Consider the following 22329-nt stretch of genomic DNA (forward strand, 5'->3'; position numbering starts at 1 on the left):
TTCCACCCAATGGCTAGGGACACAGCGGGGCGGAGGCGGGATTGCTCTCGCGGCACCAATGGCAGAAGACGGCCTAGGGTGGGCGTTCGGAATGCTATCCAATGAGAGCGCAGGGAGTTGTGCGACTTCGGCCCAATCACGCCCCACGATTTAAACGGCGGCGGACAGGGCGGTTGGCTCCAGCAACGGTCGAGCTCACCGACGCAGCCGCGGCGCGAGCAGGTACCGTGGCCCCCGGCGGTCCCGCGCCTCCCGCGCGGACGGAGCGCCCGGCCCGGCCCGGGGCTCACGGCGCCCCAGCTGCGGCGCGCGTTGCGGGGTGCCGGGCGAGTGGCTGCCCGGGCCCCTCACATGACCTGGTGGCTCGGGGTCAGTGATTGTCTCTGATATGTCCTCCATCAGAGGCCTATATTGAGCAGATTCTTTTTGGTGTTGGGTGGTGGAACCGGAGCTTGCTCCATCCACTCCATGCATTGACCTGGTAGTGTCGTGCTTCCAGGACCGGTGCCAAAAAAAAAAACAGGAAAAAAAGCCCCGTGCCGGGCTCTCCGCCTCTGCCGGCCTTGCGGAAGGGTGAGAGCGGGGCCTGCCCGTGAGCGCGAGCGGCGGTAGTGCCGGCTGTGGCTTTGCTCCTCCAGCCGCTGGGGAGCGGGCGGCGGCGGCGGCACGAGCTCCTCTTACACGTGGCTTCACGTCCTCAGAGTAAACCGGGGCCGCTGTTGGACCTGCCTGCGTCTAGTTCAAAACCAGGACCTGCTTCACGATCTTGATCTAAAACGAACCTGGTTTTGTGGGGAGAGGAAAAACTTTGGGTTCTTGCAGTGCAGCCTCTTCCTCTCCGCCAAGGATCGCTCCAGCTCTTCTTCCTGTCCCAGTGGTCTCCAAGTGCTTCCACCTCGAATAGGGGTGCACGATAGAGATGTTTTGGGCCAATACCAGTAGCTGATTTGTAAGTAGCAGTACCTGCTGATTAGGGCTGTGCCAGGCTTTGGTGTCCAAAGTAGCATGTCCAGATCGAAGCACTGGCTTCGTTAGGCTTTCTGAAGTGGTTCGGAAAACTTTTGAAGCCACTTTGGAGATCCGGCCATAGGGTATAATGGGGAATCAATGAAACATCTATAACTTTGGGGGTTTTTTGTCTGATTTGGCAGAGGCTATGCCCCCCCCCCCCCACAAATTTCATCCAAGAACATGAAGCCTGCCAAGTTTCAAGAAGATCGATGCAGGGGGTTGGGGGGAACTGCACCTCAAGCTGTAGACAAGCAAAACTCATGACATGGGTGCTTGGGGGGGGGGGGGGCACCTCGGGAATTTTGGGGGCCTGGCTAAGCTACTGTGTTACCAGTTACCAATGAATGGTGATTCACTCTGGGACCAGCTCAATGCACAGTTGCTAGCTAATGTAACCAGTTAATTAACAGCAATTAACACCTACAAAACCACAGACTAAAAAGAGGAAGTAACCAATACAGACAATCAACTGCTCCAAGATGGAAAAGGTCAGTTGCACAAGCATCCATGTCATGAGTTTTTTTTGTCTGTCAGCAGCTAGGGGTGCAGGGCCACAGAACCTCCCTGCACCGATCTCCTTGACAGCTGACAGGCTTTGTGGCCTCAGCAGGGGCCACCATCCCTGGAGCTTTCACCCTGCTGTGCCTTAACACACACAGTGTCACCCATGTCACGAGTTTTGCCTGTGAGCAGCTTGAGGTGCAATTCCCCCAACCCCCTGCATCAACCTTCTTGAAATTTGGCAGGCTCTGTGGACTTGAAACAGTGAGATGGCTAAAACTTGAAAAAGACCTAAAGTATGCATATTGTTACCTCTCAGCTCTGTGTTCTTGGGGAACCCTGGCACAGGATGCAGCCTGTCTGAATTACAAAGAATCTCACCCCCACAACAAGAACGGATTACAAAAGACAATGAAGATGCAGTGGGAGATGCACCTAAAGCCCTCCAGCAGGCTTTGTGGCTTCAACAGGGCCCACCGCCCCTGCTGTGGTGTAATACATGCATGTGACATGAGTTTTGCTGGCAAGAATTTGGGGTGCAGTTCCCCCCAAACTCCTGCACTGATCTTCTTGAAACTTGGCAGGCTTCATGCTCTCAGCAGAGGATACCACCCTTGCAAGTTTCATCCAAATCTGACAGAAAACAACAAAGTTATAGATATTTTATTGATTCCCCATTATACCCTATGTCTGGAACTCTGAGGTGGCTTCGGAGCCTCTTCGGCTGGATTGGATTGGATCCCTGGCATCCAAAGCAGCCAGATCAAATATCTGCCTACTTGCATAGGCCTACCACTGATACGATCCAACTTCCATACGCAGCTTGGCAGCTTCAAGTGCAGCGTCCTCTGGTGAGTCTGTTGTGAAGGGCAGGGGGAGGGAAAAGGATGGGGGGCCCCTGCGGTTATAGTTTCATAGTTTGTAGGGTCGGAAGGGACCTGAGCAGATCATCTAGTCTGACCCCCTGCCATGGCAGGAAAGAATACTGGGGTCAAATGACCCCAGCAAGGTGTTCATCTAACCTCCTCTTAAACACCCCCACGGTGGGAGCCTGCACCACTTCTCTTGGAAGCTGGTTCCAGACCCTAGCTGCCCTGACCATGAAGTAGCGCCTCCTGATATCTAGCCTAAATCTACCCTCTGCCAGCTTGTGACCATTATTCCTGGTCACTCCTGGCGGTGTTCGGGGAAACCGTGACTTCCCCAATGCCTGCTGATCCCCCCTGACTAGTTTATAACAGGCCACAAGATCCCCCCTCAGCCTTCACTTTTGGAGGCTGAACAGGTTCAGGTCCTGCAGCCTATCCTCATAGGGCCTGCCCTGTTGTCCCCTGATCATACGAGTGGCCCTCCTCTGGACCCTCTCCATGCTGTTGACATCCCTCCTGAACTGCGGCGCCCAGAACTGGACGCAGTACTCCAGCTGCGGCCTGACCAGTGCCGCATAGAGGGGGAGGATCACCTCCTTGGACCTGCTCGAGATGCATCTGTGGATGCATGCCAAGGTGCGGTTGGCCTTCCTGACTGCATCCCCGCGCTGCCGGCCCATGTTCATCTTGGAGTCAATGATGACCCCCAGATCCCTTTCCGCCTCCGTGCCGACAAGAGGGGAGTTCCCCAACCTGCAGGTATGGTGCCAGTTGTTCCTCCCGAGGTGCATCGCCTTGCACTTGTCTGTGTTGAAACCCATCCTATTCTCATCTGCCCACCCTTGTAACCTGTTGAGGTCTGATTGTAGCCTGTTGCATCCTTCCAGTGTGCCCACGTCCCCCCACATCTTAGTGTCATCAGCAAATTTGAACAGGGTGCTTTTTACCCCCTCATCCAAATCTCTGATGAAGACGTTGAACAGTGCGGGCCCGAGGACCGAGCCCTGCGGAACCCCACTGCCCACGTCTTTCCAGGGTGAGAAGGACCCATCCACTATCACTCTCTGGGTACGGCCCTCGAGCCAGCTGGCGACCCATTTGACTGTGTGGGTGTCTATACCACAGCCCCCCAGTTTCTTAATGAGAATGGGATGAGAGACCGTGTCAAAAGCCTTCCGGAAGTCCAGCAAGATTATATCCACTGGTACCCGTGCGTCTAATGATCTGGTGATCTGATCGTAAAAGGCCACCAGGTTCGTCTGACAGGACCTTCCACTGATGAACCCATGTTGGTTGCCCCTAAGCATGCAGTCTCCTGCTGGCCCCTCCTGGATGTGTGCCAGCATAATTTTCTCGAACAGCTTGCTTAGGATGGAGGTGAAACTAATCGGCCTATAGTTTCCTGGGTCCTCCTTCCTGCTTTTTGAAGATGGGGACCACGTTGGCCCTCTTCCAGTCTTCTGGTACCTCACCAGAGCACCACGAGTGCTCATAAAATTGTGCCAGGGGACTTGCAATGACCCCGGCTAGTTCCTTTAGAACTCTAGGGTGGAGATCATCCGGGCCGGCTGACTTGAATACGTCCAACCCCTCCAGAAGCTCCCTAACTAAATCCTTGCTAACCCGTAGCCCAGGTGTGCCTCCCCCGGGGCCCGAGGGGGGGCCCAGCAGGGAGGTGGCTGTTCTGGTCCCTACTTAGGAAGACAGAGGCAAAGAAATCGTTAAACATGTTAGCTTTGCCGTCTGGTGTGACGACCAAGTTACCCATGTTGTCCTGCAAGGGCCCCGCATTACCCAGGACCTTCTTTTTACTCCTTATGTATTTAAAAAAAGACTTATTGTCCTTAATCTGGGAAGCTAGTCCCAGTTCCATGTCTGCCTTGGCCTTCCTAACTGCGCCCCTACATCCCCGAGCAACTACAGAATAGTTCTCCCTGGTGATGACCCCTTCTTTCCACTGGGTATAAGCCTCCTTTTTAGCAAGGAGACATTCCCGGATGGTTTTGGTGAGCCACAGAGGCTTGTGTGCTCTTCTGCTCCCTTTGATCCTCGTTGGGATTACCTTCCTTTGGGCTTGGAGGATCGTCTCCTTAAGGAGGGGCTGGGGCAGAGCTGTAGTTTGTTGGGGTTGGGGGGTGGCTCCCACCACTGCACACACCCCAGAAGGACATGGGGGACACATGCCATTGGATCTGTGTGTGGGGCAAGGGTGGGCTGCTACTGCAGGCTGGGGCTGAGCTGGGCTCTGCTGGGGTGGGGGGCAGTGGTGCTGGACAGGGGTTATTTGGGTGGGAGGTTGCAGCCACCGCAAAATTCACCATAGTCCCCTGGCCCCAGCCTGCAGCAGAAACCTGCCCCATCTCATCCAGATCCAGGGGCCACATGCCCCCATAAGCCCTCCCAGGTTGCATGCAGCAGTGGCAGCCTGCTTAACGCCTCAGGACAGGATTGAAAGAGGGCCAATGTTGTGCCTGTCTTCAAGAAAGGGAAGAGGGTGGACCCAGACAACTATAGGCCAGTCAGCCTAACTTCTATCCCAGGGAAAATCCTGGAAAAGCTCATTAAAGAACTTATGTGCAATACGCTTGCGGAAGGCAAGATTCTGAACAACAGCCAGCATGGCTTTGTTGCAGGTAGGTCTTGTCTTACTAAACTCATCTTCTACAACCAGGTCTCTTGCCACCTGGTCACGGGAGACAGGGTAGATGTTGTATACCTAGACTTCCAAAAGGTTTTTGATTTAGTATCCCACAATATCTTTGTAGGAAAACTGGAAGATTGTGGGCTCAGCTGCTCAACAGTTCAGTGGATGGGAAGCTGGCTCCAGGGCAGGACCCAGAGTTCTCATGAAGTGGCCAGTGGGGTATCCTCAAGGGTCCATGCTTGGACCCATGCTTTTGAACATCTTTATCAATGATTTTGATGGGGGAGTGACAAGCTTGCTGGGCAAGTTTGTGGATGACACCAGGTTATGGGGCAGTGTGGCCATGTCAGAAGATAGGTTGCAGATACAGGCAGACCTGAACAGGGCTCGAGTGTTGGGCAGAATGGAACTAGATGAAGTTTAACACTTCCAAGTTTAACATCCCCACCTCCATCTGGGGTTACACAACCCTCAACATGCAGCCAGGCTCGGTGGTGACAGCTTGACTTGCACCATGGCCAAAAGGGACCTAGGGGGTGATGAATGTCAGAGGAGTGCATCAGGAGCTTGGTGAACAACTGTTCACTAGGGTACCCCTGGGGAAGACCGGGACCAATGGATACAAAACTCCTGGAAGGCTGTTTTAGGCTTAATACCAGGAAAAACTCCATCACACAGTCAGGGTGTCCAGACTGTAAAATTAACTCCCTCCAGTGGTGGTACAGTCACCTACCCTAGAGGTTTTCAAGAGACTGGACAGTCACCTCACTTAACCCCAGTTGTGTTCCTGCCTAGAGGCAGGGTGGGGGGGTGGACCTGATGATCTGCAAAGTCCCTAACAATCTATGAACAGACTTACCCGCTGGATGCTGCTCTCCAAGCTGCTGGGCTGCATCTTGGCAATCTGATCAGTATTGGCCAATATGGATGGTTAATAACTGGCCATTGGTATTTGGCCCAAAAAAATCTTTATCAGTGCATCCCTATATAACATGGTTACCTGATATGTATACCCACCTCTCCCCCAAGAGTTAAATACATGGCCTTGGTAGCATCTAAATTCTTTTTTCTTCAAGGAAAATCTTCAGGAACTAGTATGTTGTCATGAGGAGGGAATCCAGAGTCTCTAGTTTTTCGCCAAATGCTTAGGTAGTCTGGCACATGCATGGTTTTTGATCATTGCTAACCAGAAAGCAATTTAGTTATCTCCAAGTTGCTCCGACAGCATTTTATGCAGAGCTGGTTGACATGGACAGTAGTTGGGTTTTCAATACGGGAAGGCGAAGCAGGCCTTATTTGATTTGGATTTGGCTGGAATTGCGGACAGTAACTCAATTTGTCGAGTTGGATCGCTGTCCCTGATTTGATTCGGCCGAATCTCCACTGAATCGAATCAGCAACTGAAGATTCTCACAGCCCTAGCTTTCAGTATAGTTCTTTATTAAGCAAGATACTAAAGCAAAACATGAGAAGTGTGTAGCAGGAAGGGAGCAGAAAGTTAGGGAGAATGATCTTTGCACTCTTAAGTAGAAAAGCTTAGGGTAGAAGCAACATTTTATTAGGATCTCTCTGTCCTAATCTGGGTCAATTAAGAACGTCTTGTGAACACCTTCCCTCCATATAATTATGCAGGTCGCCTTCCCTTCCATTTTCTTACATAAGAAGTCTTACACTGAAACGTATTGCCTGCTTTTAATGCAAGATCAGTTAAAAGGCAAAACAAGTATTATATGATTAGTAAGTGCTCCATGAACCAGTTTCAGAATCTTTACATTAGACCATTATAAAATAATAATTTGTAGGGTCCCCTAGAAAGTATTCATTATACTAAAAAAGGCACAGAGCTATCTTTAAACAATTCTATCTACCTTCCTTCCCAAGAAGGAAGCCTTAAATCCCAGGGCAGTTCATCACCCTGTTGCTTGTTCCCCAGTGGCAAGGTATCATTTGGAGATCTTGGACTGTGTGTCTACACAGACCCTCTTGGCAGGTTGTTCTAGTACCTCAGTATCTTTTTCTGTAGTTTCACTATGGCCTCTCTTGGTTTCTAGCTCTTGTGCTTCTGCTCCAGCCTCTTTCTCCTTGCACTGTGGCATTTCAATACGGCCCCTGCGCACAAAGTGGTGGATCCGGGACTCTAAACCTTCACACTTGGGGCGATCCAGCAGCGGTTTGTAAGTGCGGGCTTTCACTCCCTCAACAAAACTGCTGACCTGGTTATGGATTGGAGGCTTCACTTCTCTCCAGAGGACCTTATCGTTGTTCCCCAAGTCTGTAATATACAAGGAAGTAAATCAATTGCTTAAACCACCCAGATAACTGGTTTCTGAAAAAGTTTTGTTCCCTCTGACTTACTGCCACCATTATCTAACAAAGCAATTTTCCTACCTGTTCCTGTGGGCACACTGACAGAATCTAGCCCCTGTAATATGTTATATAGCATATGGGTTTTGACTGCATAATTGGCCCAGAGTTGCTGTAGGTGAGTAATATTGAATTCCTGAACTTCTTGGTCATAAATCCACTGGATGTTTTCAAACTCGCAGTCATAAAGAACCAGAGGAAATTCCACTGCCATGCTGCAAGATGGAGAGAGGGAGACATTTACCTAATGATGCAATGGTATAGTGAAAAGAAAGCTACAGAAGTGATGACTTGGAGAAAGCAAAGAATGGCGGTCTGAAGTATTAGCACAACCCTTTTGTAGAAAAGGTTAAAATTGGCTCGCTGCTATCTTGTACAGAAATTGCTGATTTGACAGCTCTTTAAATCCTATGAGCTGTGCTTATGGTTTTACCACATGCCTAAGAACTTTAGCTTTCTTCTGGGAAGAGTTAGAGGTTAGTATAAAACTGTTCCATGAGGTAGTGTTTGAAGATTGTAAAAAGGTGTTAAATATGAGGGGTTGCTGGGCCCAATTTATGACAAACTGCTTAGATGCTGACAAGAATAAGTAGTATAGCAGGGGTGCTTACAGAAAGAGGTGTTGCTGTACATAAATGCTCTGAAATAATTCTAGGGATTTGCCTGATATCCCCTCTACTCATGCAGGTAAAGGCATGATGGGATCACAGTCACACTTCCTGCTATGCCACATGTATGTGGCATAGCAGGAAGTGGGACCATGCATTAGATTGTGGGACCATGCATTAGATCCCATAAACACTTTAGTTGCTGGTGCACTGGAAAGAAGCAAGCTCCTACAGCTGAGAGCCCCTTCAACTGGGGAGCTTCCAATCACAGGGGTGCCCCATACACCCCTGGGGTTGGGGACTGTCAATCCTGTGATCTTCCAGGTTAGGGGGTACATGAAACCCCAGCTGGGTCTCTGTACCCTGCACATCAACAGCTGTGGGACTTTAGGCCCCGGTACTGCTAGAATCTAGAGTTGGCAGCCGTTGGGGCTGAGAGTCCCCTCAGTTTTGGGATGCCCAGCCCTGGCTAGGCATGGTGCCCCTGTCAGCTGACGGGGTTCCCAGATGCAGGGGAGATGGTGTTACATATGCATAATAAGGCTCAATGGCAACCAGCTATAAAGTTAGTACACACTTCCAAAGTCTAGCTTTATAGCTGGTTGGAGCTTTTTATGGTATGACAGCTGGTCATGTAGCTGGTTTCTAGGTAATTGCACAGTTAACCAGTTATCGGGTAACTATGATACCTGTACCATATAGAGGAGGTCTAAGTCATTTACCTGTACTGTGGTTTTCGAGGGTTCTTCTCCACATCCAGTAGCTCGTCAATAATCTCTGGGTCCTCCATCCTCTGTCCAATTAGGAAGAGGATTGCCATCATACAGCGGACCTGATGATAGAGGAATGCCAGGCCTGTTACTTCAAACTGACACAGTTGGAAAGGGTCCTGTAGCCCAATATCTTGGCCTCTATCCACCAGTTGCACCTGTGCAGTGAGAATAGTCCTTTGGAAGTTTATCACGCCGTTGGCTACATCCATCTTGCACAAATTGCGGAAGTCATGAGTCCCTGTGTATTTTTGGGCTGCAGCATTCATAAGTGCTACATCCAGGTCTGCACGTGGAAAAAAATAGCGATAGGTCCTCTTGAGGCAGTTGAATCTAGCACTGAAGCTGGGCTCTACAGGAGCCCAGGCTAGGACACGTATATCAGGAGGAAGTACTCTATTTAGAATATGGGTATAGCGCATCTCATCCACAAAACTACTGGCTCTCTCTTCCAAGCCATCCTCATGACCATTTACTTTTTTTCCTTCTGAAGTGTTTGAGCGGAGGTCCAAGGAAATCACCTGCGTGATTGGAAAAAGAGAGGTTAAACTACAAAACATCAAGATGTCAAGAGGAGTCACTGATCCTCTCTGGTTTATTTTAATAACTAGGCCTAGTAGAGCAAATTATATAAAGTATATGGCTGAGTATGGAGGAGGCAGGAAGGAAGAGTGGCTTGCTCCAACATTATTGCTTTGGCAATTTACATTCCTTAAGGTGGAAGTCCTAGTAACCTATGGAATATAGGCAAGCTGGAACACACACTCTGTGCTGATTTGGAGGAAGTATTTTTAGCAATAAAGTTAGTTCAGTTCCTTTGCTAATTCATTCTTTAATTCAACAAAGGTGTCAATTTGTCAGTAATAAAGAGAAATGTCTATTGGGCACTAGTAAGTATTAATAGGCATTAAACTACCTTAGTTAATATGAAGGTGCTTTAAACTAGGCAGGTGTCAGCCATTTGTGGCCATGGATCACTGCTTGTGACCCAACCCATGCTGTGAGTCGCACATCTTCACTGCATGCACTGAGTGCCAAAGCCAACTGTGTGTACCCTCACCGCTACTCCCTCTCCACAACAGCAATGAGGAAGGTTAAATCCTGTGGAAAGGGCATGTGCAGGCACATGAGAACAGTAGGAAGGGGATGGATGGCATGGCAAAGTTGCTTGCCACCAATCTCCCCCAGCTGATCCAATTTTCTCACAGGCTGTAGGCTGCCAACCACAGATTTTAAACTGAAGCCAATATTCCCTTTCTTCAGGGCAGGGGTCATCAACCTACCACACGTTTGTGCAGTATGTCATTTTATGGCTCTCTCTATCAAATACCACCTCTAGTTCACGGACTGAGTCATGTTACTATGACCAACCATTAAGGAAAGGTTGCAGACCACTGACCTAGAAAACAGTTTTATAACTGCATTCATGTTAGAAGTTATGTCCCCTCAATGAATAGCTGAACCAATGTGAAAGCTGTGCATAGATATGACTTAAATAACTTAGACCAGGGTGCTTAACCCCCCCAGCCTGTAGGCCACATCTGGCCCAAAGCCATGTCATCCAGTCCCTGAGGCTTCCCACAGATCTGGAAATTTGGTGGAGTGGTGGAAATTAACACTGCCACCAAATTTCCGATGCCTGAATGGCATGATTGGGCCCACAGACCAGCCTGGCACTGCTCATCTGGTCTGTGGGGCCAAAAGGTTGGGTACCACTGATTTTAAACCATTCTATCATATTAGTTTTGGAATATTCTTTAGAAATAAGAAACTAGTTAAATCAACAATATAGTTTAAGCTGATATACTTAACACAATCATACTTAATAGGGTCTTAAATTTCACAGTGTATTATACCACTACGAAAGCAAGCTATGGTTAAAATGAACTATGAGTACCTCATTACTTTATATTATAAATGATTGTTATGATTGCTTTCATATCGTTAAAACAAGTCTGTATTTTCAAAGAGTAATACAGTATTTCTTTATCCTTTATAGTTTGCACTGGCTTCACTGTAATATCTACTGGAGTGATCATAAAGGACCACATATCCTCCCACACACAAAATGCACAGCATAACCATGCCACAATATCCCCTGGTGAAAAGAGGCTAAATCAACTAAGTCCTAGCCTGGAGCTCTTATGGAGAACCTAGTGGGAGCACTCTTTGAGTTTCATAGCAGGACATCTAAATGTCCCTTGCCCCAGAGGAAAGTAACCATCTGGGCCAGTTAGCAGGCCCCAGACTCTCAAACTGATTCCTGATAACTTGTTTGTTTGCTTGCTTGCTTGTTTGGGTGAGTATTCAATGCCAAGATTACTATGGTTGTGTTACTTTGTTGATAAGATGGCACAGTGTGCCTAGGGAGAGAGGAGATTGAGGGAGCTGAAGGGACAGTAAGCAGGACTTCAAAGGACCAGGGAGCTACAGTGACACAATCACCAGGACCTGCTTGTCTGAAGCAAAACTGGCTGCTTTTGTTATTTAGGATGTCAGCACTCTGACCTCCTTCCCCCACTCCTGTTTCGAAGAGGCAATCTGTCCTTTCCCAGGAGTTGAACAAAGGAGGAGCTCTCTCTGAGGTGGTCCTACAGACCGCTGGGAAAGCCAGGGACAGAAAAGAGTTAGGACAGGGGTAGGCAACCCCTGGAATAGGTGCCAAAGTGTGGCATGCAAAGTCATTTTACTTGGCATGCACACCTTGAGGCAGACGGCAAGGAAGGGGCTGGGGCTGCACTGCCACAACAAGGATCAGGCCCCTTGTGGTTCCTCCTACGTCTGCCCCTGACATGCCAATATTTTACAAGTCGAGCTTGCAGGTATTTTGGCACTCTGTCCAAAAATGGTGCTGACCCTCAAGTAGGATCTCCAAGGAAGAAGTTTATCTAGAAGCCATGTCAGGCCTGGCTTCAGGGGATCCTTAAGGAGGGAAACAAACAATGCTTTCAGGGAGTCCTGACTCTCAGCATCCACTGACTGTAGCTAATCAGTGACACCCCGCCCCCCACACCATCTGCAAGACCTGGGAGAGCATGACAGCGCTGGTACTGACCTGTCCAAAGGCACTGACCCCCTTATCTGTCCGCCCACAGCGATGATAATTGGAAGTCTGCCTATTTTCTACCAGCCGAGTCTTGCTTAGTGCCTCAAACAATTTCTCTTCAATGGTATTGTTGGTGTTCTCCTGGCTGGCAAAACCCTGGTATCCCCATCCCAGATAGGCTATCTTCAGTGCCACGTGTCTCTTGCCATAGGCACTAAAATCAAATGGACGCTGCTGGCGTTTCTTAGTTTTCCCAGATGCCGAAGGGCCACTTTTTATGCCATTGCTCTCCTTGCCCTCTGAGAGTTTCTCTTGAAGTTTCTTCACTTCTTCTTCCAGTTCTTGCACCCTCTTAAGAAGTCCCTCTTCTTGCATTGTCTCCATACCCAATTCAGACTTAGCAAGGTTTACTGGACTATATTGACCTGGAGAACTTTGGTAGCTGCTCCGTGTCTGCAGAGAGAGAAGGGAATCTGAGATTACATTTACAGTTAGATTTAGTATAAGCTTGCTTCTGGCATTTTTTCACATAGAGGGAATTGACTATACATTCTATCACCAGCCTCAGTATTTTACATTTCTCTTGTACTGGGACTACCTTTCCTTATTCAGCAAAATTTATTCTTTTCAATACTTCTAATCCCCCTATACCTGGGGGTCTCAACCACCATTGTAGCAGTAAATCCACTGTATTAAACCAAGCTTTCAGATTACCCTTCAACATCCGTACAGTTTCTTTTGCCACAGTTCTGTACTTTCAGATCAAAATAGTAAAACATTCCCCAAAGAATGCCCAAGTTTAACCCCTTATGCATTTGCTGTAACATTTTCCCTTCATAATGGCTTCTTCCAGAGATGATTAAAGCTCAGACTTTCAAATCTAAGGGATATGGGGTTAAATAAAGGATTCCCCATTTAAAATAAGGAAATAGAACATCCCAGTCTCCTAGGCAGTTTTGAACATGTCAGTCTAAAATGTTCTCTTAACTTGGGTCTCTCTATGAGAGAGATTCACATGACATTCTATCACAGTTTTATCTTGGGCTAGGGTTACCTTGACCTTGGTGTAGTCCAGTGCAGTGTGTACCCCCATTACCTGTGCTGGTAAACATCTACACCTGACATCCAAGACACAACTTCCCCATTTCACACAAGGGGAAATCATACAAACACTTTCACAATGGCTCTCTCAGTTTACAGAGGCAAAGCATGGATAGGGTTCTATCTTGTACTTCTCTAGGACTTAGTGGTCTGCTATGATAATCTAAGTCTATTGCTGTTGATCAGTACTGTGTATTTCAGTATAACAGCATTTTTAACAGCCAATTCAAAGGGAACATCTTGGTATGGGCAGCGAATAGGTTCTGTGTATATTGTACCTGGTGTATAGCACCATCTGTTGAAGAGTTGCATTGAATTACAATAAATTTAGGACTGACTGCAGTGCTAGACCTTACTTATTTGCTAAATTCCCTGTTAACACTTAGATGTCTGCTACTAAGTGCACTACTTTATTGTTCACTAACTACTGCTTAATTACACTTAACTCTTCCAGAATAAGTGACAATCAGCCCAGCCCAAGTGAAGTTATGGAAGCACTATTGGGACCAGATCAGTGTAAGTGGGCCACTATGAACCATGAAGAACGCATGGCAGCAGCTGCTGTGGCCTTTACCCATCTGCGTGCAGAGCAAGGTAATGGAGATAGCCTGAGAAGAACCTGGGCTCCCTCTCACTATGACTCCTACATTAAGGCTTCTGTGAGTTCTGGGATCAAGCCATCTCTTCCTGTACCGATACACCAACAAACAGAACAAAGCATGCAATCAGAGAGCCTCTCTGAAGTACCCACAGGAACTGGGAAGCCAGTGATGAAACGGAAAGTTTTGAGGCGGAGGCCTAATGGAGAAGTGGAAATATCTGATGAGTCGGCTATTAGTGAACCAGAGACGAATGATGAAAGTGGCAATGAGGTCTGGAATTTGAGACGGAAACTGCTTCATCTACTTGCCCATCAGGAAGACAGTGTAGCCGAGGTAGAAACTGAGCCATGTAGCAGTTCCCCTGAGAAGTCTTTTCTGGATCTTCTCCATAACACACTCTCCCACAGAAACATTCCCCCATTTTTCCCTAGGGATTGCCAGAGTCAGGACTCCTCAGCTTTTGAACAGGACTTACCTGAACAACCAAAGTCCTTTATTCCTCCAAGGTTAGAGCAGCTAGGTCGTAATCGTGGGAAGACTGATAGAGTAGCCAGGTATATGGAGTATAAGCGGGACTGGGAAACATTCCGGATACCAGGGGAGGATCACAGAAAAGAACTGTGCTGGGGAATCCGGGAACAGATGCTCTACAAACCTAACATCCCAGCTAGGTCTCAGCGCACCTACATCCCCAACAACTATCTGGTCCCTACAGAAAAGAAGAGATCTGCCTTGCGCTGGGAGGTACGCTGTGACCTGGCAAATGGTCTCATACCCAGGAAGAGCTTCTCCTCATAGGTAGCCAGAGTTTCTTCAGCTCCATCCATAGAACTGTTCATCACATGACTGCTTAGAGCAGTGATATTGTTAAGTTATTTGTTCTCTCTCATAACCTCAACACTTCGTTTTAACAAAAATCTCCCTTGTGCTTCTACATAAACACAAGTTTATCTTAGGCAGAGCTATTTTATACTATCTTGTTACCAAATAGGAAGACAGCTGACACCCAACTGGCCAGACCTGCAAAATCTCTGAGAAGAGGAGACTTACATGTGAAGCTTTCAAAGTGAAGATGACCAACTTATAGGAATCTTGTATACCCAGGAGAATAACTAGTACCACCAGCCTGTTTTGCCTGTATTTGCTCTTGCTTACCTGAATGAATGGTTTTATCTATCTTCTAGGTGATACATTTCTTTATTAAAGCATGTAAAACAATCTGGTGTGGTTCCATGGATTAATTGGAAATACTTATCATTCCCCATTGTTGTAATATTTATAGTCAATCCAGTAGTAGTACTATTGTTATCAATAAAGAACAGGATTTTTTTTTTATCCTAGCTATCTAATCCTAGTCTCATAACAAGATTCAGGATATGAGAGTTAAACAGCTTCAGGTCTTTAGGATTATGGAAAGCTGTTGCCCTATGGCACAGGCAAGGTTTGAAGAGCTTCACTAATTTATAAAGGTTAGAGTCCTGGAATCTGCCTTCTGCTTTAAGTTTTGTTTATATTATAGGACTAGTACTGCCATTGCTTTACTGGCAGCTAGCAGAGAGCTAGTGTATGGTGGCAGGTTTTCTTCTGGCTTTGCTGCATCACTAACCCAAACAGGCTCTTCTGTTGATACAGCTATGTCCAGATAGGTGGAGGGAGAGGGTTGTTAGCAGGATCATGTCTGCTGAGAGGTCTGATCTTTTCGCACCCATAGCTACACTAACAAAATCCCATAGTGTAGATGAAAACAATGCAGAATGATGCACTTAACTACATAAGTAATGCTGAAAGAGGACAATGAAGGAAAGTTATAGAAACAACTTGAAAAAATTAAGCTCCCTTCCTGCTAGTTGTGCTGCATGCAACACATATGAGCTTCTCTCTGAACTGGAACCCTGAACAGGTCTTGCAGGCAGAATCCAGATGTGCAGGCATGTGTGGTTTGTGGTGCTGCAAACTATACAAGTTGCACCTTAGTGCTTAGCACTACTAGTTTGCAGCACCAGGGCAAAGTTTGCTACTGGCATTTCCTGGTAGCAAAAAAGAATCTGGGAAAAAAGCAGCAAAGTAGCAGGTTGCCAGGCTCCACTGTTGAGCCTCCTCCATGAGGCACACTGCCCCAGCCAGCTGTGGAGCAGCTGGCTGGGGATATTGTGCCTAGAGATGGGGGAAACAGGCAGCCATGACTCCACTGGGTCATGCAACAAAACATGCAATCAAAAAAACAACCACCACGCTCCAATGAAAGGGTCAGGAAAGTTTAAGTACAGTTCATAGCATCTGAAGTTATCCTACCACAAAGAACAGATTGTCTCTCCTACTTTTTATCCTTTCCTGCTGGCATGTGTGTGTGTAATCCCCCCCAATCTCCAGAACCCTGTATGCAGCTTGGAGCCAAGTGAGTTCTCATCACTGAGCTGAGTATTGCCAAAAAGCTTAGATTAAGTGTAGCCACTATATCAGGTGCCAAGAGGGGAAGGGGAACAGGCAGTTTTGCCAGAGCTAATTCCTGGATGCTCCTAATCAAGTTGAACATCCCTTCTGGTAGCAGGAGTATGTTCCCAGTAGTGACAATCTTGAAACATTTCTGTCTTCTGGTCAGTTCACCTCTCCCATCTTTAAAAATAAAGAAAAGAAAGATCTCCACCCCCCGGCAAAAAAAACAAAAAACCAACAACTGCCTGTTCAGTTTTGATAAACTTCTATTCTGCAATTTCAATGTGGCTCAGGAGTTATTTTCCATTTACTTCAGAGATTAGCTTATATACAGATCAGCAGCTTTCTAGAGAACAAGCTGGGTATAGCCAAATTCTGCAGTTGGCTTTAGCTTAGATGCAGTAATAACACTTGAGCCAAGTTCTGCCCCCAGCTTTACTCCCTTCCATTTAAATAGGGATCCTACTACAAAGACAGTATTACACTTGCATACAACTCTAAAATTTGAGTAAGCAACCATAATGAAAACCTGGACACATCTCAAACAGCATCAATTCTTTCACAAATCTGGGAGGTAAGACAAGAAAATAGGCATCCAGCCCAAGTCATTTTCATCAGGGAAAGTGCATATTTGCAATCTAAATGTGGGTAACAGTCAGATGCCCAGGGCTGGGACCCTCCCCCCTCAGCCCTGCTGGAGGAACCCCCCAGCTGCCAGAGCTATAGGGCCCTGGGTCTGCAGCTCCCCGCCCCCAACAGAAGGCAACGTTACTGTTGGGGATACTGTGCTCAGATATCATACTGAGGCTGGGATAGAATCTTGCAGGCCCCTGCCACCCCCACTGGTGGAGGGCCCCACTTGTAGCTCACTCCTGATCAGCAGGGAAGTGAAAACTGCAGTTTAATACAACACCAGTTTTGCCTCCCACTGCTGATTAGCTGAGGGGCCCTAGACAGCTTTGCCGTTTGCTGCAGACTAGCAAGGAGACAAAAACAGTGCCATGTTTAAATATGCAGTTTTAGCTTTCCTGCTGATCAGGAGGGAGCAGTGGGGCTCTGCTAATCAGCAGTCGCAGGGGCAAGGTATGCATGGGGCAACATGCAAGATTAAAAGAGCCAACATACTCTATTTATGCCATAAGTTTGGTAGGTCCCTAGTAATCTCCCTAGTAATGACTACTCCTCCCAATAGATGCTTACTCTGTTAAGAGTAAGGTAATTGGTTTTGCTTATATTCCTTAGTCTAAACATTTTTGCCAACAACAAATGGCGATTCTCAATCAGAATAAGACTGCATGAGAATGGGGTGGGTTATACCAGTGTAACTGGTAAACACACTCTGATGAGTCAGTTAAGCAAAGAGAAGATGAGACTTGGGAAAGCCAGGAAGGAAAAACAGGCAGCAAAGGAACTGACAGTTATAAGTAAGAGGTGAACAACATGCTGAGCAGTGGAAGAAGAGAACAGGAGAATGGGAAAAAAAAATGAAGGACTATTAAAAAAGTAAAGAAATGCAATAGGGAAAATTATTAAATAGAAATTGAGTAACAGATTAGATACAACACATGAGTGATCTGTGCGCCATGTGAAGCATATTTTATGGTCTTGCCTCTAGAATGTACCGTATTGCATCAAGCAGTCCTCAAAACTCTACACAATACCTTAATAGGGCCCTAAGAAAAATCAGGAACTGCTGAAAATCCACAGCATATATGCGGGTAAAGTATAATTTTTCACAGAATATTCACGGAACTACCACTGATCTTGGCCAATAGATCCTGGTAGTTCTGTGAATATTCCATGAAAAATGATACTTTACCTGCACATGCGTGGCAGGCAGGCATACAGCCAGAGGCAGCGGAGGGCTGGGGATAATGGGTTTAGCCCCTTCAAATGCAAAGGTGGGCCACCCACTGCGCGCTAGGCTCTGCGCCCCACTGTGCACTGGGCTCTGCATGCTGCTGCCGCTGCTCCAGGCATTCTGCCCCAGAACAAGCCACCCAGGCTCTGAGCATCCCACCACCTGCCTCTGCCAATCTGTGCTGGGCTCTGCTCTGGGAGCCAGCTGCCTTGCGCGACACTATGTGCCTGCTGCCATCAGCTCCCACCCCCAGAGCAGCAGCAGCGCACAGCAGGGTGCAGAGCCCAGCATGCAGCACACCTTTGGCAGTGCTCCGCTGGCTAGCACTATGGAAGAAAGAGACTTGGGGGGTCATCACTGACCACAAGATGAACATGAGCCTGCAATGCGATGCTGCGGCTAGTAAAGCAACCAAAACGCTGGCTTGCATCCATAGATGCTTCTCAAGCAAATCCCAGGACCTCATTCTCCCGCTGTACTCAGCCTTGGTGAGGCCGCAGCTGGAGTACTGCGTCCAGTTTTGGGCTCCACAATTCAAAAAGGATGTGGAGAAGCTTGAGAGAGTCCAGAGGAGAGCTACGCGCATGATCAGAGGTCAGGAAAACACACCTTACAATGACAGGCTGAGCCATGGGGCTCTTTGGCCTGGAAAAGCATAGGCTCGGGGTGATCTGATGGCCACCTATAAGTTTATCAGGGGTGACCACCAAGATCTGGGGGAACGTTTGTTCACCAGAGCGCCCCAAGGGATGATGAGGTCAAACGGTCATAAAACTACTGCAAGACCATTTCAGGCTGGACATAAGGAAGAATTTCTTTACTGTCCAAGCCCCCAAGGTCTGGAACAGTCTGCCATTGGAGGTGGTTCAAGCACCTACTCTGAACACCTTCAAGAGCAAATTGGATGCTTATCTTGCTGGGATCCTATAACCCCAGCTGACTTCCTGCCCTTTGGGCAGGGGGCTGGACTCGATCTTCTGAGGTCCCTTCCAGCCCTAATGTCTATGAAATCTACAAAATCTTTGCCCCGTACACAGATCAGGGGGCATGTGCTCCTCAGGTCTTTCCCACAGTGCCAGCAGCAGCGGGACCCCCCTGCACTGAGCAAGCTGCCCAGACTCCAAGCATCGCACCACCCACCCTGGGGCCCCGTTCACCCCTGCCTCTGCCCCACTCCCTCCCTCACTGTGGGGGCCCCAATCTGCACCCCCCTCTCATGCCCTTTCTCCTTCCCTGACTTACCTGCTGTGGTGGGCAGTACGTTGCATGCTGTCTGCCTGCAATCCTGGCCACCTGCAGGCTCTGTGTCTGTGCGTGCCCCTCCCCACCCACCGTAGCAGCCCATGCCTAGGCTACCCTGTAGCCCTCCATGCTGCCTCATGTTTGAGGGGGCTAAGCCTTCCACAACCTATGCTTGCACCCCTTAAAAATCATGGCGTGGGGCAAATTTCACGGCTTCCGTGCAGTCCACAAAATTGCGATTTTCTCAGGGCCCTGCTTATGAGCAAGTCAGCTGTCAAAGGACACTGAGACCAAATCACATCTGCTAAAAAAGCAACCAAGAACCTTACATAATGGGGGAGGGCCTATTTTGACTGAAGTAAACAAGTGCTTGAGAGCTATGAATTTTATTCTCTGAAGCTTCCCAGCGTTGGCCAGGTTTGAGAAGGACACCCCCTTGGTAAAGAAGGAGGTGGAGTTGCTGTAGGCCGCACAAGTCTCATTCTGGGAAGATGCATACAAATATCCCTAATCAGATCTGCCAAATCTCAAGATACAGACCTCCTAATGTTGAAGAGGGTCTTTGGTGCACCTTGGTTTGCAATAAATCAAGATACTTTACTTACCAAGTTAGACATACCTTATTCTGTGATATTAACCCCAAACTCTTTCAGAGTGTCATATTCATATACTTTATACCCTTAGTAATAATTTTGTTGGCCAAATTCTTCCCTTGCAGACACCTCTGCAGCCTCAGGCTTCAGTGTGTAGTGCACAGATGTAACCGATTAGAACATAAAGTCAACATGAAACAATCCTCTTCCTTTAAACCAAAAAAAAACACATTCCCTCCTCTCCAAACCTAACCCAGCCCCACTGACGCTGAGCACTAAAATGAACCTTCCTCTCTAGCAGGCTGCCCAGTCATCCCAGCTGTCCTTGGCAAGGTGATGTAGTGGACCAACACCACAGAGGCAAGTCATGTCACCACAGCGGGCAGGGAGTGCAGAGCAGGACCTGCTGTGCCATACAGAAACCAAACTGACCCCTGCTTTCAGTAACCAAAAACTCTTTCTACCTACCCCCCAGAACAACAGGCAAACCACAGCCCCCTGGAAATGAAGACATCCCCATACCACCACTGCCACGTGGTGAGGAGCTAGTGTCATGCTTTCAAGCTGTACAGAGGCTGAAAAAGCCCTACAAACTAGTGGTTCTCAGCCTTTGCAGACTCCAGGCAGCCCTGGCTGGGCTCAAGGAGTCCTTCACTGGACCAGGACAGCCCTCAGAAACCGCCGACTTCCTTTTCACTCCGGTTTGACTGCTGAACTTTACCAGAGCAATTCTCCTCTACTGTCAGGGCTGCAAAGACCCCAACGGGTCGGGATGTTTTTAACGCCCCGGATTCCTCTCCGTCACCTCTGGCCCTGTGGACAGAGGTCTCGCGGCGCTAACTCCGCGTGGGGGCTGTCTCACGGCACCGCGGGCGCGGGGCTCATCGGCAGCCGAGCGGAGGCGCCGCGGCCGCGAGTCCCACGTGCCGCGCGGCCAGCTGCGACCCCCCAACCTACCTGCGCCGGCGGGACTGGACGGGACAGGACAGCACAGTGCCGCCCGCCAGGAAGTGACGTCGCATGTCACCGGGAGTCGCAGTTCCGGCGCCTGCGCATCGTCCTCGGGCCGCCTCCGGCTGCGGCGTCGCAGCAGTTGCCCCGGGAGCGGGCGCCTGTACCTGCCGCCCCGCGCAGCAAGCGGGTCGCCGGGATGCTCCGGCGCTGGCAGCGCGGCCGCGTCCTGCGAGACGAGCCCCGCTCTCCCGGGGATGATCGTGAACAACCTTCAGTAGAGGGGCAGCAAGGCTGGAGGGGTGCGAGCTGCTCGGGCGGGATTTGTGGCCGAGATTCCTGCGCCCTGCGTGAAGCCTTGGTTCCCCAGCCCAGGGGGTGCTGGAATGAACTGCCCCAGCAAAGCTGCCCTTTTCCTAGGCCGGGGCACCCAGGCGTGGTTTGCTTTGCGGGCACAGCGTGGGAGGGGGCGGTAGGCAGGTTAGTCTGAAGTGGGTCAGAAGGCAGGATAGATGCACTCTTTGCCGACCAAATAAGATGCATCGAGTGGTCACACAAGCTTTCAGCAACCCAGGTTCTTTCACAGCACCACCGGGTGCTGTGAAACAAGGTGCAGAAAGCAGTGCCCGAAGGACAGAGAAGCAGGAAGAGTGGGGAGCGGGGTACTGCTAGGAGACTAGAGCAAATGAGCAGCAAACCAGTAGGAACAAAGGGGGTCACAAAAAACTAATCCAGGTAACAAGGTAAGAATCCATAGTCCCCATTTTAAGCCATAGTTAGCAGCCCAGTTTGTGGAGGATTTCCTGTTCCAGCTTCCCATTCGGACTGGTTTTTAAATTCCCCTCCCCCTTTTGCCTCAGAACGATCTGGGGTGAACAGAGGAGGGTCTAGTGTTTCACACAGGCTTTTGGATCTTTCTGCAGCTGATGTCAAATCAGTGCTCATTCATTCTTACACACAGGGATCACCCTGGGTGTCTAATATAAACAACTGGATTTGTTACAAGAGGGCTGAATTCAGGTTGTACAGGCAGTCTTGACTCCGGACATTTCTGAGCTTACAGGTTCTTGATTTTTAGGATAGTTTTTAAACACTTTTTGGTTAATTTTAAGTGTCCAACCATTTACTTAGTTTGCTTTCTTTCCTATGGTTTGTCTAATTAGCCTTAGTAGGAGTTACAGATCCACTGACAAGATACTAGGCCTCTTAACAGGTCAGACTGAAGCCACGTTGGGTCAAATACCAAGCTTTTTACAGGCTTCTGGTATGCAACTGTGCTCCATGCACAGTATGTACTCCCGTCTTCAAAAAAACAACTGCTAGTTTTAAAAAACCTGGGCTTTGAGTTGGAGCAAAGTTTATTCTTGCTCTGGGCACAATTATTTAAACACTGACTTGTCTGAGAAACTTATTATTTTTCACCTACCAAGTTTCATATAGTTTCTAGGGTTGGAAGGGACCTGACCAGATCATCAAGTCTGACTCCCTGTCCTGGCAGAAACTAGTGCTTTGATCATAATACCCCAGCCAGATAGCCATCCAATCTCCTCTTGAAGACCCAAGGTAGGGGAGAGCACCACCTCTCTTGGGAACCCATTCCAGAGCCTGGCAGCCCTAACAGTGAAGTGGTCTGAATAGCATGAAACTATAAAGACTAGCCCTTAGAAAGTCATTAGGTCACCACTGGCCCCTTCCCCTAAATCTACTGACATAAGTTCCAAGCCACACCCAGA

General features: G+C 48.4%; 2 protein-coding genes across 7 annotated transcripts; one reads left to right on the plus strand and one right to left on the minus strand.

Moving 5' to 3' along the window:
• The first annotated feature begins 86 nt into the window (after nt 1–86).
• On the plus strand, nt 87–14734 carry HYLS1 (HYLS1 centriolar and ciliogenesis associated). Of its 4 annotated transcripts, none has more exons than XM_090026771.1 (2): nt 87–222; nt 13369–14734. In XM_090026771.1, the coding sequence occupies exon 2, from the start codon at nt 13403–13405 to the stop codon at nt 14312–14314; it is 912 nt and encodes a 303-aa protein (XP_089882897.1). In that variant the 5' UTR covers nt 87–222; nt 13369–13402; the 3' UTR covers nt 14315–14734. The 4 variants fall into 4 exon arrangements, with proteins under 4 accessions (XP_089882897.1, XP_089882898.1, XP_089882899.1 ...); XM_090026772.1 differs by lacking the exon at nt 87–222 and adding an exon at nt 243–369; XM_090026773.1 differs by lacking the exon at nt 87–222 and adding an exon at nt 1320–2363.
• Nucleotides 6703–20661, minus strand: PUS3 (pseudouridine synthase 3). Of its 3 annotated transcripts, XM_090026767.1 has the most exons (6): nt 20603–20661; nt 11823–12266; nt 8926–9288; nt 8720–8829; nt 7414–7604; nt 6703–7297 (listed from the first exon to the last, which is right to left on the minus strand). In XM_090026767.1, exons 2-6 carry the CDS (start codon nt 12195–12197, stop codon nt 6969–6971), a joined length of 1368 nt encoding a protein of 455 aa, XP_089882893.1. In that variant the 5' UTR covers nt 12198–12266; nt 20603–20661; the 3' UTR covers nt 6703–6968. The 3 variants fall into 3 exon arrangements, with proteins under 3 accessions (XP_089882893.1, XP_089882892.1, XP_089882894.1); XM_090026766.1 differs by having other exon boundaries at nt 8720–9288; XM_090026768.1 differs by lacking the exon at nt 20603–20661 and adding an exon at nt 20114–20215 and having other exon boundaries at nt 8720–9288.
• Nucleotides 20662–22329: the final 1668 nt, after the last annotated feature.

This window comes from Crocodylus siamensis, chromosome 14, assembly GCF_052110815.1.
Source record: "Crocodylus siamensis isolate JL-2025a chromosome 14, ASM5211081v1, whole genome shotgun sequence".
In the NCBI taxonomy this organism is placed as follows: domain Eukaryota; kingdom Metazoa; phylum Chordata; order Crocodylia; family Crocodylidae; genus Crocodylus; species Crocodylus siamensis.